Source organism: Humulus lupulus, chromosome 2 (genome assembly GCF_963169125.1).
Source record: "Humulus lupulus chromosome 2, drHumLupu1.1, whole genome shotgun sequence".
Lineage (NCBI taxonomy): Eukaryota > Viridiplantae > Streptophyta > Magnoliopsida > Rosales > Cannabaceae > Humulus > Humulus lupulus.
Genome location: NC_084794.1, coordinates 115118450 through 115133804, shown reverse-complemented (window position 1 = coordinate 115133804; position 15355 = coordinate 115118450). Strand labels below are relative to the sequence as shown.

At 37.6% G+C, this 15355-nt stretch overlaps 1 protein-coding gene and 1 non-coding gene across 2 annotated transcripts; one reads left to right on the top strand and one right to left on the bottom strand.

The window, feature by feature from the left end:
• The first annotated feature begins 12014 nt into the window (after positions 1–12014).
• On the top strand, positions 12015–12095 carry TRNAL-CAG (transfer RNA leucine (anticodon CAG)). Its single transcript has one exon. It is a non-coding gene; the product is annotated as a tRNA-Leu (tRNA).
• Positions 12096–12171: 76 nt separating this feature from the next.
• On the bottom strand, positions 12172–13589 carry LOC133814629 (cytochrome b561 and DOMON domain-containing protein At2g04850). The gene has a single exon (XM_062247566.1). It carries the CDS (start codon positions 13587–13589, stop codon positions 12378–12380), a length of 1212 nt encoding a protein of 403 aa, XP_062103550.1. The 3' UTR covers positions 12172–12377.
• Between the last annotated feature and the right edge of the window lie 1766 nt (positions 13590–15355).

Below are 15355 nucleotides of genomic sequence, written 5' to 3'. Positions count from 1 at the left end.
TCTGGCCAATTCTATCATTCTAGCCCTGATCATCCTGGCCAACTAATGACTCTATCTTCCTTAGAAGCATACTAGCAAGCTTGTACTTTACTACAATAATCAATTCGGCCAGTTATGTAGTAATTGCTAAACCTCTTGCTGCCTAACGGTCCAAGACCAAACAAACACACAAATGCAATGCTAATAAGCATGCCAACACATACTATATTCAATTATAGCGCTAATAAGCACTTCCTAATATTCATCAGCAAATAACGATGCTAATAAGCATTTTACGGCACTCATAAACAATTTTCAGTGTTAAGAAACATTTTCTGGCATACATGTATCTATGACAACGCTAATGAGCACGTCCTGACCTACATGTCCATATAACAACGTTAATGATCATTTCCTTTGCTTTCACAAGTAATATCAGTGCTAATAAGCACATTCTAATCATTCATGCAATAGCCAAGGGCAAGGCCCTATCAGAATATCTCATGCTACCTAATGACGGAGGCAGATAAGGCATTTATATCCTATTTAAGCAGTTAAACACATAACCACATAAATAGTTACCAAACCCTGAGTCAAGCTTGTCTTTAGTAGCGAGTGTACATGCCCAGCTTGTCTTTAGAAACCCTTAACCTTGGCACGCTCTGATACCAAGTTGTAATGCCCTAGTTGTCCAAGACCATTACACTGTGTATTTTAAATAGTGCTAGGCTCGCTAATCGAGTCATTTGGCCATAACGTGATTAATGGTTTAGGGTTAAAAAATTTGGTCAAAAGGAATAGTTATTTCGTTAAAATGTTAAGTTTTACATGGGATCCCATAATAAACATTTACAAAGTTGTTTACATTTTCGAAAGGGTAATTATGATTCAAAAGTTACAACACGCCGACCTAAGCGGAAAAAATAGGGTTTAACCCTAGTACCTCTGATCAACCTTGGCCGTGGTGGTCAAGCGACCGCATATGTACACATCGCCACTGAAGCTCTCCAACTCAGGGCTGGTCCAGCTTCCCTTTCCCCTTACCTGAAAACATAGCACCCATGAGCCAAGGCCCAGCAAGAAAACTTAAACATGATCATAAGTGTTGAATAACACATTACCGAACCATAATAAGCATGCCTAGCAGTAATAACCCTATTGCTAAACCGATCATAACCATAATCTGGGTAGTAAGACAATTCATTCCCGAGCCCTAGAGGTAACCTAGGCATAACCATATTAAATGATATTCATCAATACGAGTAAATAAAGGCTTCTGGACTGAGTCCTAGCCTCTGGGACGTAGAATTCTACTAAACCGGGTAGTAGGATCGATCTCGAGCCCTTAGGTTTGAGTCCCGTCACTTAAAACCCACTTTTGCCAAAATTCCTATCTTAAGCTGCGACGCCTGTCAGAGAGCCCAGCTCTCTTTTTCTGAACACGGGCCGCAGCGCAGCCCACAGGCGTCACGATGCAAAGGCGGTGCAGGGAATTGCCTAGGCTCCTAGGTTCATTAGGGCCACGGTGTGAACCCGCGAACCCAGCTTTTTCCCACATTTTCTGAACCACAACACCCAAAATCACCTCCCAAAGTTGTGCCAAACACACAATTGAATCCCAAAACACTTTCAATAAACTATAAACGTCACAACCATACTTTAAACTCAACAAATTGCCCACAAAAGACAAAATTCAACTTAAAGTTTCAAAACCCAAAATCCTCAAAATCTCAAAGCTTAAACCTTAAATTATAGCTTACCTCAATTGAAAATACAATTCTCGACTAGCCCTTGCTTCGATTCCCAGCTCAAAATCCCTTCCAAGCTCACCAAAACAAGTTTTTACTTCAAAATTCCAAGAACTTCAAGGCACACTAAGTGGAAGAGAAGGTAAAGAGAGAGAAAAGGGAGAGAGCTGCTGAGTTATTGAAATACTTTGTTTTTGGTTTCCTTCAGCTGAAGGGAAGAGTGACTAAGTCACTAATTCTGCACACAAAGACCTAAATGCCCCTAGGCCCAAATTACTCTCTCAAAGCCCCTCAAGGGTGATTCAGTCCTTTACTACTTTTCCCATTAATCATAATTAACATCTCACAATTCCTGTACTCCAATATCCTCGAATAGTTACAAAACAATTTTTTATTACCCGATCAATCCCGATATTGTACTAATTTTTCAAATTACCCCTAGGCTCACCCTGAGCCGAGTATTTGACCTAGTTATGACTAAACCACTAACTTGTTACCTAGGATTGCCTCATGCCGAATAACTCAAATATATCCACATAATAATGTGTTCTCAACCCATAAACATACAAATATACAAATATTCCCTCAACGAGAAAAAATTACTAAAATGTCATTCTAATAAGAAACAGGCCCACATGCATGCAAATACAATCATATATAATAACAAAACTCACATAATCATGCATATTATCACATAATAATACAATAAACCAGTTATTGCCCTCCTGGCCACCTAATCAAGGCACTAAGCCTTATTAGGTAATTAGGGACATTACAATACGTTTATGTGTATTAAATATGCATGTGGGCCCGTTCTTGTTAATAAGTGCATATTTGTAATTTTGACTCATTGAGGGTATACATTTTATTATATGTGTTAAATGATTGAGACCACATTATCATTTGGATATATTTGCAATATTCGGCTCGAGGCGATCCTAGGGAGCGGATTAACGGAATAGTCACAACGGAGTCAAATGACCAGCTCAGGGTGAGCCTAGGGGTATTTTGGTGACTTAGTTCGCATTTGAGATTCATCGGGTAATAGGTAGTTATTTGGTGATTATATGGGCACGTCAGGATCAATTGGGAATTTATGGGACCACTTGAGGATTAGCGGGAATTGTGATAAATGAGGAGTTTTCCCTTAAAGGCATTAAGAGGCTAAGGATAGGTCTAAGGGAATTTTAGTCATTCTCTAGGCTTAGGATAGACTTAGGAGACCTGAGAAACAACCGAAAACCAAAAAAATATCTCTCAGCCCTCTCTTTCTCTCTCTCTCTCTCTCTCTCGTTTCTCTCTTCTCTTCTTGGTTCATTGGAAGATTTTGGAGTTCTTGAGAAGTTGGGCTAAGAAAATTAAACATTAAGACTAAGTTGATTGGGAATTTAGCTCAGGGATTGAAATCCTTTCTAAGGTAAGCTTTACAACTTAATTTCTTTGTGAATTTCCTTGGTTAGCATAGGTTTTCACTAAGTTTTGTTCTAGCCTTGGTTGTTTAGATTGGATAGGATTCTTGGTTAGTTTTAAGGGTAATAATGCCACTTATGTTGTGTAATTGGGAATTCTAGATTGAATTTTGGGTTTAGCTGCTATTTAGGTTGAATTTTTAGTGAATTTTGCTTGGCAAAACGCAGGGAAAATGTTGAAGTTTCTGGGTTGACATGGTTGCGCCGCGACACTGTTCTTGGCCATCGCGGCCCGCATTAAGCTAGAAGGGCTAAGGGGGTTGCTAAACCGTCTTAGCACTGCGGTAGTGAACAAAGCGCACCGCAACGTGTTTCTAGGAAAATGCCTAGGGTGCTCTCTGACTTGTAGAGGGTCGCGACGCCTCTAAGGAGGGCTGAACTCAAATATGAAATGTTGGAAAAATAGAGTTTTTAGGCTCGGGAACTCAAACCTAAGTGCTCGAGAAGGATTCTACTACCCGATTTAGTAGAATTCGATGTCCTAGAGACTAGCATATCATTTTGAAGCTTTTAATTAGTTTAGGTTTTAATTTTTACCCATTATCGCTTTGTGACTAGGTTATATCACTAAGGCTCAAGATGAAGGATCTTACTCGGGACCTCCTTATACTTTCAGTCAGGGACTCGAGGTAAGAAAACTGCACCCTTGTTGTGATCGGGGCTTGGACCCCTGTTAATTAATATGATTATATATGAGATTATGATTATATATGTATTATGAGAATATCTGGATAGGCATGCTTGTTTATGCTGTAACCAATTGCGTGTTCTGCAGTCTATTAATTTGTTTATATTTGATCTGAAACTTTGGCCTAAGGGAGTCGAGGCTGACGTTAATCGTACAAGACGCAGCCTGGCTTAAGTGTGTTGGGGTCAGCTATATAACCAGAGGACTCGGCCTAAGGGCACCGGGCCTGAACGTTACTAAATAAACAGAAGTGTCGTTTGCACTTAACTAGCTGTATTGAATGCTGAGATTGAATTACATGTTGGATTGAGCTGAGTTTCATTGGCTAGCTTATTGCTTATGTTCTATTGTTATTGAATTGAATGGTTTAAGTTTACGATTTATGTATTGATGTTCGTTTGTGTTTGTGAATTAAGTTTTCTTGCTGAGCCTTGTCTCACGGGTGCTATGTGGTTCAGGTAAGGGAAATGGAAAGCTGGACCATCCGTGAGTTGGAGTGCTTTAGGGGCGATGTGTACCTTTGCAGTTGCTCGACCGCCACGGCCAAGGAATCAACAGGGACAAGATCCAAACTTGATTTTTCCGCTTAGGCTGGCTTAAGTTGTAATTATTTTGAGAGTTGTAAATGCCTTGTAAACACTTATTATTTTGGGATCCCATGTACAGACTTAAAACTTTTAATGAAAACAGTTATTTCTACAATCAAAATCTGTTAACCCTAATCTGTTAATTAACCTTAGTAACACATTTATGTCCAAACGACTTGATTAGCAAGTCAATCATTATTTAAAATACACAGTGTAATGGTCTTGGATATCTAGGGCATTACAAAGCATTAGTTTGAAAGTATTATACTTAGCGACAAGTGCATAAGTGTCTAAATAGTCTATACCAGAAATTTGAGTATAACCCTTTGTCACTAAACAGGCTTTGTACCGATTAATAGTACCATTTGAATAATACTTTATTTTGTATATCCATTTGCTACCTACTTTATGATAGCCATGAGGTAGTGAAACGATGTCCCAAGTGTCATTGGATTCAAGGGCATTGAGCTCTAATGTCATGGATTTCTACCATTCAGTTAGTTTAGAGGCTTGAGAAAAACTTGTAGGCTCAGAAATGGCATTAGTAGCTACAATAGCAGCCTGAAAAAAGGTGTGCATTGCTGATATGATAAATAATTGGCAATGGGATGAGCTGTGGAAGAGCTTACAATGTTATTTATATGTATAGACATGATCAGATAGATAGGAATGTCGATTAATTGAGCGACCTGCCCTTGTGGTGTTGTGGTTGTCATTAGGCTGAGAGCCAACGACAGAAGCTTGAAAATATGCTTTGTGAAATTGTTGATGATCATTAGGCCGAGGAACAATTGGTTCATTTTTATCACTTGTAGCTACTTGAAAATCTGTCAAGGATTGAAAACAAGATAAGATAGTGTTAGGAAAAAGTTCATCAGTCAAATTGGACTGATTATTATCCTTGAAAGGAAATATATTTTTGTGGAATATTACATCACGAGATTGGAACTTTTGATTTGTGTGAATGTCAAGTAAGGTATAAGCCTTCATGCATTAAGGATATCCAATGAATACACAAGCACGCGATCGTGGTGTGAATTTGTGTCTTTGACCAATTAAGGTTGAAGCATATGCTAAACAACCAAAAACTTTTAAGTGGTCATAAGAGGGCATTTGCTTGTAAGGTTTTTCAAAGGGACTCTTGTTTTTCAGCAACTTAGAAGGTGTGCAATTGAGTAAATAAACAGTTGTCTTAACAAAGAAACTCCATAAAACCAAAGGAAGATTAGATTGAAGAGAAATAGATCAAAAAATATTTAAAATATGTTGGTGTTTTCGTTCCACAATAGTGTTTTATTGAGGAGTGTCAACATAAGAGCGATAATGTGTGATACCTTTAGTAGCATAAAATGAAGTTAGATTAAGTTCTTTTGCATTGTCAAATCGTACCACCTTAATGTTTGTGGAAAATTGATTTGTGACTAAAGCAAAAAAAATTGGTATGATGGTACCAACATCAGATTTTGATTTTAATAGGAACATCCAGATAAATTGGGTACAATCATCAACAATAGTTAAGAAATATTTGTAACCTTCAATGCTAATAATATGAAATGGGGCCCAAATATCTAAATGTATGAGATATAAATGGGAGCCTTTTTTCTTTAGCTAGATGAAATATATTGCAATGTTTATCATAAGGAAGATAATGACAGTGAGAACTCGTCGACTAAGTTGAGTTGGAAAAATTATCAAGTCAAGGTCTCTAATGGAAAAGTTGTAGAAACTTAAACAATCACTCAAGAACAATGATAGAACAATAATGGAGAATTCAGTCTTTCATTCACACTCAAGCCTTTGCTATAGTAAAATTTCCAACCCCCTTTCAGGTGGTGTTCAAGTTCATTTTATAGTAGGCTCTAATGGCCTTAGGTACATGGTGGTCCAGGAGACCAAGTGGTACATAAGTACTATGTCAGGGGAGTGGCTTCAGAGGTTGTGGTCGTACCCCCAGTACAGGAGCAGGTGTCAGGAGGATGTCTCCAATACTTGTCTGTACCCATGTTTGATGAGTGGTGGCAGGCATAGTGGCGCAGGTGGTAGTGGTGTCGACTCTGACCCTTGGCTGTAGGCGTACGGGCCATAACTCTTATCCCAGCAGTCCCACTGATACCGGTGTCCGTACTCAGTACTAGGTCGTACAAGTATGTCCCATTCGACTTGTACTGGAGCCTCTAAGCATAGGGGTCTCAAGGTGTAAGGAATGGGACCCTTGGTGCATGGCTCTACTCACGTGGCCACTAGGTGACGTAGCTCTCATTCCTTCGCGAGGCCCCCTTGGAAGGCTTATTGATGGCGCGGCTCTCTTGGCTGTTCACGAGGCCGAGTGTGCTGCGGATGTGACCTCCATGAGGCCATGGGCGAGGCCATCATTCGGGCCTAAATGGCGAGGCCACTCTGGAGCCATGGGCGAGGCCATCACGGGGCCTAGATGGCGAGGCCACTCCGTGGGCATGGGCGAGGCTACCACGGGGCCTAGATGGCGAGGCCACTCCGTGGGCATGGGCGAGGCCACCACGGGGCCTAGATGGCAAGGCCACTCCGTGGGCATGGGTGAGGCCACCACAGGGCCTAGATGGCGAGGCCACTCCGTGGGCATGGGCGAGGCCATGGCGGGGCCTAGATGGCGAGGCCACTCCGTGGGCATGGGCGAGGCCACCACGGGGCCTAGATGGCGAGGCCACTACGTGGGCATGGGCGAGGCCACCACGGGGTCTAGATGGAGAGGCCACTCCGTGGGCATGGGCGAGGCCATTCGGGCCTAGATGACGCATGCCCATATTTGCGAGGCCACCTTGTGCGTGCGGGCGTGGCCGAGCAAGGCCACCTGGTGTCTGAGCGTGGCCAAGCGAGGCCATGGCTTCTATGTCGTGTAAATGGGGGCTTCATGGCATCGATCTCATATTTTCCCTTGGTGAGATTTTGAGCATCAACAGAAGAGATGTTGAAAAATCAAGAGTTTTATTGATTTTGAAATTGTCATTGAAGAATGTCCGAGCCGTGAGTGCCACTGGCTCATCAACAAAGAAGTACAAGTAATTGGTTTGTGAGAATGAGAAATGTGACCAATATCTTTTTTGATGTAGTAAAGATTTTCGTGCCTTTCAGCTGTCCCAATCTTCAAAGTCTGCTCCTGAATAATGCAAGAAGAAATGTTAAAAATGAATGTAATGGACTTGTTTTGAATGAATGGGTTATGAAGAATATATTATAATTGAATTAGGGAGCATATAAAACATTATGTAATGTAATATATGTATTAAAGTTAACAGTTCCTATACTTTCAACTTTAACAGAGGTGCCATTAGGGAGATTTACCTATTTAGGAAAATGTTTTGTATCAAAAGAAGTAAAGCAATGCTTGTTATAGCAAACATGATGAGTTGCTCCACTATCAAGGATCCAAAGGATCGATGATGATGAAGCTTTGTTACCAGAAAAATTGGAGCCAGCATACTGAGTTGTAGCAATGGGAGGAGCTCCTCTTTGAAGTTGTTGAGAAAGTAGATACATTAATTCTTTACACTGAGTTGTGAATTGACTCGATGAACATGAATCTAAGAAAGTAGAAGGTTCTTTGGAGGTCACAATATTGTGAATGACTAACTGAGAAGATGATTGAGCCTTTCTTTTATCTCCATATCCTGGTGGAAAGCCATGTAAGAAAAAATATTTGTCAACTAAATGACCAGGTTTGAGACAATGAGAGCAAGTGGGTCAAGGCCTTTTGTTTCTTGATGGTTGTGTTGTATTCAAGGGAGTTGGAGTGGATGATGGACCAGTTTTGGATGTAGAATGAGTGGTTGCGGTGATGGCAGTGGTAGATGAGGAGCCTAAGGTTCTTTGCCTTTCTTCTTGGATGACCATAGAGAACACAGTGTTGAGAGAAGGCAGGGGCTCAATAATGAGGATCTGAGCCAGAATGGGGTGAAAAGATTCATTGAGTCCAGTGAGGAAATGAAGGACTTGCTCTCGATTATGGTAATCCAGATTCTTTTTTGCAGCTCCACAAGTGCATTCAATAAGTTGTTGAAACTCATTCAAATCATCCCAAAGTGCTTTAAGCATGGTAAAGTATGTGGTAACGTCATTAAAACCTTGAAGATGAGAGGTGATTTGTTGTCGGATTTGAAAGAATTGGGGGCCATTGCCATGATTGAATCATTCACTCAAGTCTCTCCAACTCGCAACAGTTGTATCTCGTACATGATGCTCTCTGCAATGAGTTTTGAAACAGAGTGGAAAATCCACGACATAACCATACTGCTGCAAGGTAACCAAGCAGAGAAGAGAGAGCTTTCAGAAGATGGATGAATCATAGAACCGTCAATGAAGGACATTTTGTTCTTGGTTGCATGGGAAATAGAGATTCCACGTTTCCATTGATAGTTAGGGTCATTAATAATTGAAGAAATTATAATCTGACCTGGGTGATCTCCAATGCCCAAATAGAAAGGACTTGAAGAGTCTTCATGGAGAGGTTGTTCACCTTGATGCATAGCTCGAGACTGAGTTGTAGCAGAATCACCATGGAAATGAGCATCACGGGAAAGAGGAAGAACACGCGAATGAGAAGTGGGAGGGAGACGAAAATCTCAGACATGGATGGAGGAACACAATAAGAACTTGGTTCTTGGACTAGTTTGACGCCATGAGGAAGAGAGATTTGGGTTCTTGGTCTTGCCATGGAGGAGCATAAGCTTTTGAAGAAGGAGAAATTAGGGTTTCTCTGATACCATAGGAAATATAGAAATCAGAGTTTGAAAAGAGGAAAAATAAAATTCTATGTATTAGAAAGAGTACAAAGACACATAATATATAGCTGGCGTTTGACTGTTACGGTATTACACAACAGTACCACAAAATGAGTCACTACTACAATAATAGCCTTTGACTTCGGTTTTTTAGGCTAATAGACTTCGGTTCTTGCTGTAATAGAAACCGAAGTCAATCCATGCGAAGTTAAAACCTTGCAATAACTGAAGTTAAAAATTAAGAATATACTTCGGTTATTAAATGAAAACCGAAGTCTATTCTTACCTTTAACTTCGGTTTTTATGTAATAACCTTAGTTAAAGAGTTCTAGCGTGAATATAAAAACATTTTAACTTCGGTTATTACATAAAAACCGAAGTTAAAGGTATGAATAGACTTCGGTTTTTATGTAATAACCGAAGTTAAAGGGTTATTTAAAAATATTATTTTGTTTTATAATAATCGAATTGTATGTATATTTTTGTTTTGTAATAACCAAAATATATATATATTTGTTTCATATTATATAACCAAATATTTATTTTAAATTTAATATTTAAAAAACTAATTTAGTTTAATATAAATATTTTTTTTTATTTCCTTTACTAACATTATTATGATTTAATTAATCATTTGCATAAATAAAATTCAACAAGTTTGTAATCTTATAAAAATATTCATATACTAAACATTCATTCTTTTGTCTAAAAAAAAGACATAGTATTCATACAAATTGATATAATTATAAGTAGCTATAAAATTAAATTCACCTAATAATAAATAAAAGTTGTCAATCTTGCTAACCATTTATGTTATATTGGGAGAAGGTCATCGATCTCACTGTACACATTTTTCCCATCAAACTGTAAAATTGAAAAATAAAAATTAATGAGCATACTAATTATTTTATAGTTTATCATAAGCCTGAATAAATTATAAAAATATAAACAAACCTACTTTATTTTTTTAGGACTCCCACCGCATTTGCTACCCTTACAAGATCCCGGATGTATTTTAATACATAGAAACCACATTCATGACTCTTTGGCTATTTTGGGCATTGAATATTGCATATCTTTGTAAACTTCCCAAGCATGGAATTTGAAGAAACTCTTTCGTGTGCACTACATTAAGAAATCAAAGATGTACAAAATTTAATAATTTAAACTTGAAAATTTAAGAAACATAATTTTAAAAATAAAATTTATCTCATCATCAATGCATCAATTTGTGGAGGTCGTTCATGTACTTTTAATGGGTCCAGAAATATGACATTTCCTTGTGGCATAGCGATCATTAGCATCCAATGTTGACTGAAATAATAATTAAGTTAAATTAATTAAATGATTATATGAAAAAGAGTACTTAAAGTAGTTTTAGGTAGTTCTTACTTCTCGTTCCAAGGAATACAGTACATTTGTTCTGGTCTATCCATTGTCATCAACCATTTGGCCATAATTGAAGTTGTACGCTCTGCATCTTGTGCATTGTTATTAATAAGAAGCTCAGTATAAAAAATAAAAATAAAAACTTGAAATAGACACATGTATTTTCGTAAAGGTTCTCCCAAATGCATCTGTAAAAACTTCTCAAGTATTAAATATTTTTTAAACATTTCGGCAGAGTTTCCCCAATAAATAGGACTACATAAATCTATTAACATTCAATTTACAACTAAAATATTCCACAGTTAGCAGAGGAGATAAGCAGAATCATGTCATATTTATCTTAAATTAAAAATTAAGTTGAAGTTGAAGGGATACCTCATGCCAAAAAACATGCCTGAGCCTCCAATATTATCCAAAGTTGTTACTTGCTCTACTTCTTCTGAAGTGATGAAGATGGACTCGCGACTCATAAATGATTGGTCAACGGGAATTACTACGACTCATGTTGTTCCTTTAATCGAACATTATTCATTCACAATAAATCTAAGACTAATGTGGATGCGATTCATTATGTGAGCATTAAATAGTTGGGGTTCTATTTCAACTTCTCCTACATTGATGTGAGATCCAGCTGATGACACATGTGGGCTACACATGTATTTATGTTTTGCCTTGGACACACTTCTTAACATTGCAGGGTTCTTTTGTAGGGACCTTGTATAATATAATTTAAATCATTAATACTATATACATATATATGACAAATGAATAAAGTGATGAATTATTTTATACCTCATAAGTCATAATTAAAAGTTTCGGCCAAGGAAGGAATGTATCGGCCGTATCACGAACATATCGTTTCACAAACTGCAATTGGGATTTCGTAATAACTTAATTATGAGCGCCAGACCAAAAAGCAAAGTTAAAAGTCTTTTAAAAATTTTAACTTTACTTTTTATGTATTTCCCAATATCCTTATGTGTAAAAACCAAAGTTAAAACCTATTTTTGTTGTAGTGAGTTACTAACTTTTTGATAAACATAACAAATTCACCACTGAATATAACCACTCTTAATAGAAACTACAAGTTTATAGTGAGTTAATTTTCAATTGATGATTAATTACATTTAACACAACTATTTAAGGGTTATTTTGCACGCATCAATACTGGCAAATGATAACATTTCGTACATTAGGTATATGTAATTTTAAGGCACTACTAATTTAAAATGAGTAGTCCCACTAAGTCACTAGATTTCAAGATGCAATTAGTATAGTTTGGTTTCCTTGGGTGAGGATTCAATCATTATGTTACTTTGAATTTCACTTCAGCTTTCAAACCAATGCAGATCGACTAGAGAGTCATTATTATAAAAATGTTTCAACAACAACACAAGAGCGTCAAGATGGCCGAGTTGGTCTAAGGCGCCAGTTTCAGGTACTGGTCCGAAAGGGCATGGGTTCGAATCCCATTCTTGACAAATGTAATTTTTATTTAATTTTAATTTTTTGCTTTGCTGGGTATAAATACGAAGAATATTATCCCAAACTATCATCAAATGGTAAACATTAACCAATATTGACTTATTAAGAATAACATTGTAACAGAATGTACTTATATATCCTTAGCTGCAGTTTGCTTGTTAAAATCACCCCCGAAAAAGAAAAATATTACACAAACTTCTCAAGTCCTATATATATAGATTCCTTTACCAAAAAAAAACACTACAATATCCTTAAAAAAAATAGCAACTTTAATTGAGTCAATTATGGATCCCACTCCCCTTATCGGATCCCCCAATTAAACCTTCCCTCCTCATCTTCTCCTCTTTAGCTTTCCTGCAAAACACCACCCAAGAATTGACCTCAAGAGATATACAAGCGCCGATCAACGTAGCCAAACACAGGCAGTACCCCAGCTTAGCGTACGACCTCCCTTGACCCATTACTTCAAACCCTTGGAAAACGTTGATCACTCCCAAAACGACACACGCGTACCCAACAAAGTGGTGATACGACTTCCAATACTTCCTGAATTTGTTTGTCGTTTTTGGACGAAACAGCAGAGCCAATGTCTGAAGCGCTCCCAGTAAGAACGCCGCGAACCCCAGCTTCCGGTGAAGCCCGTACTGGACTCCTGGTGAGAGATCGCCTAGCCGTATCCCCACGGCAAATCCCACCGTTCCGAGCACGAACCCCGAGAGCTGAATCCCCATGTGGACGTAGAACCAGGTTGGCCCGATTGACTGTATGTGTCTCAAGTACCGCGCTGTCACGGCGCCGGTCGGGAGTAAGATACCCCAGGCGATGGCATTAATGATGCCGTGGAATGTCCTTAAGGTTACGACGACGCCGTTTCGCTGGCCTCCGGCAGTGGATCCGGATTCGACGTCGATGGTGGCGGTGGAAGAGAGGTCATCAGCGTTGGTTGGGTGGATCGTCGGGGAGTAGCCCTGGACGTAGAGGCCTCGGTTCCAGACGTGATGAATCCGAGTCCGATTCGGAGCGAGCTTGAGGGTGGCGAAGATCTGGACGGCGGCACCGGAGTGAACGGTAGCCAATTTTCCGCCGTAGAGGGTGGCGGATGAAGAGAGGAGGTGGATGTCGAGAGGGCGAGAGAGGAGTGGGGTGCGCTGGAGCTTAACAGTTGGGTCGATTACGTAAGGAAGTAGGACGATCTGGCCGGAATTCGGATCGGGAAAGGCAATGAGAGCTCGGGTTCCCGTCATCTCAGAGGAGGCGGGGTTGATGCCCCAGCCGACCCAACCGGAGGGAGAGATGAAGTTGCCGAAGAAGACGAGGTCAAGAGTGGCGTTGTGGGGGTGGAAGGTCCAGGCTATGGAAGCTTGTTGGGATGGGAGTGTCATACATTTTTGGAAGGTTTTTGTTGGAGTTTGGGTGTTGCAGTGGGACGAAACTGCATTGTTGGGGAAAAAGATGAATACAATTATGGTGATAGTGATGAAGAGATTCATATTGGTAGGGAGAAGTGAATGAATGAGATATGAGCTTTTTTGAGATTTTATGTGTTGAAGACTTGGAGTTTTTGTGATTAACAAGTGTTTAATAATATTATTGGACGGTCGTGAAGATGATGATTACTACGTATAATGATGATATAGTGGAGGAATGTTGAGAGTGAACTTAGCTTTGAAGTAAAGCTTATATTATTTCCTTTTGTTTGGTGGTGAAAATACAAAAATAAGATGTGATAATGAAGCTCTCTCCTTTTTCTTATACAATTAAATATAAGATTAAATAGCATTTTAAATAGCTAATGTTGTAAAAATACTTTTTTTTTCTTTTATAATAAAACTTCTTCATTAATTGGAAATATCTTCCAACAAAGTAGATAATACATTATAATGAACATCATCCCCTCTAAAAATACTATCTTTTATGAGTCAAGTTTACCGCACGCTTGACAAACTCGATGTCAATCTCTTAACTCCGAAGTTATATATTGTAAAAATACTTAAAGTTATGAAGATGTAGCATTTTAATGTCTAATTTTTATTTTTAGAAAAATACTTAAAATTTTTAAAATGTAGTATTTAAATACTAGGACAGTTAAAAGTAACTTTATTCAATTCATTTTCTCCAATTTTAAAATTTCTTAGCTATGTGAATTTTTTGACAGCATGATCACTCGCCAGAAAAGAATTAGTGTAGGAAAGGTGGCATCACCTTCTCCTTATATGAGAAATGAAAACAAAAAGACGAAGTATAAAAAAGAAGGACGGACTAATATCTCTTTTATATAAAAAATGTGTACATATCAGTTTGTTTCGTTAACTTTAATCAAATAGAATATATTTTAAAAATTAATGAAAAATAAATATTTATTAATTATATTAATATAAATTCAAAATTAAAATGTTATAAAATATTATTATTATTATTATAATAATATATAATACAAAATTATGTTTTAATAATTATATTAATAATATAAATTTAAATGTTATAAAATATTATCCTATATTTTTTACTAATTATATTAATATAAATTTAAATATTATAAAATATTATTATTATACTTGAATTTAGTATAAATGAGAAATGTGTATAATTTTATAGAAAGATGCTTTGTTCTCTCATACATACTAAATAAAGAGCATGACCACAGTATCAATTGCTTCACGTAATCTTAGTTAGATATAGCTAGCAAATTTAAACGCTAGAGTTACGCTCATGCATGGTTATTGGCTATTATGGGGCATATATAGTGAAAAAAAATTAAGGAACTTCAAGTTTACTAGTGCCAGCATTACGTACGGATAAGATATATAATAGTAACTAATTGAATTAGTGTAGACTCACACTCTTTCCTTTCTAAAATATATGGACGAAATATATAAATAAATAAGTAGATAGATTAAGAGCTATAATAGTTACCAGAAATTAAAATAGGAACAAAATTACCAAATTAAATTATTAGGATGAGTTGTGGATTATGTAGCTCTCTTTAAAACGTTTGTGATACTTCTCAAAATTGTGCAAGTAGATTATGAGTCTTGTCATCCCTAGGATAAATAACTCAAATATACTTCTATCTTGGACCTCCTATACATTGTAGAAGAATGGAAATACTAAACACCTTGATAACACTGCTGCTCAAAAACTATATGGAAAATAATGTTTTTTTTTTAAATAAAAAAAGAGATGTTTCTCTCCCATTGGTTCTGTTGCATTGTATAGAGACAATTGATAGAAAAAAAAAATAGGGAGAAAAAGGTTG

What these genes read in the sequence shown, in the direction of transcription:
- LOC133814629 (XM_062247566.1), bottom strand. Translation starts at nt 13,589, where the DNA reads ATGAATCTCTTCATCACTATCACCATAATTGTATTCATCTTTTTCCCC.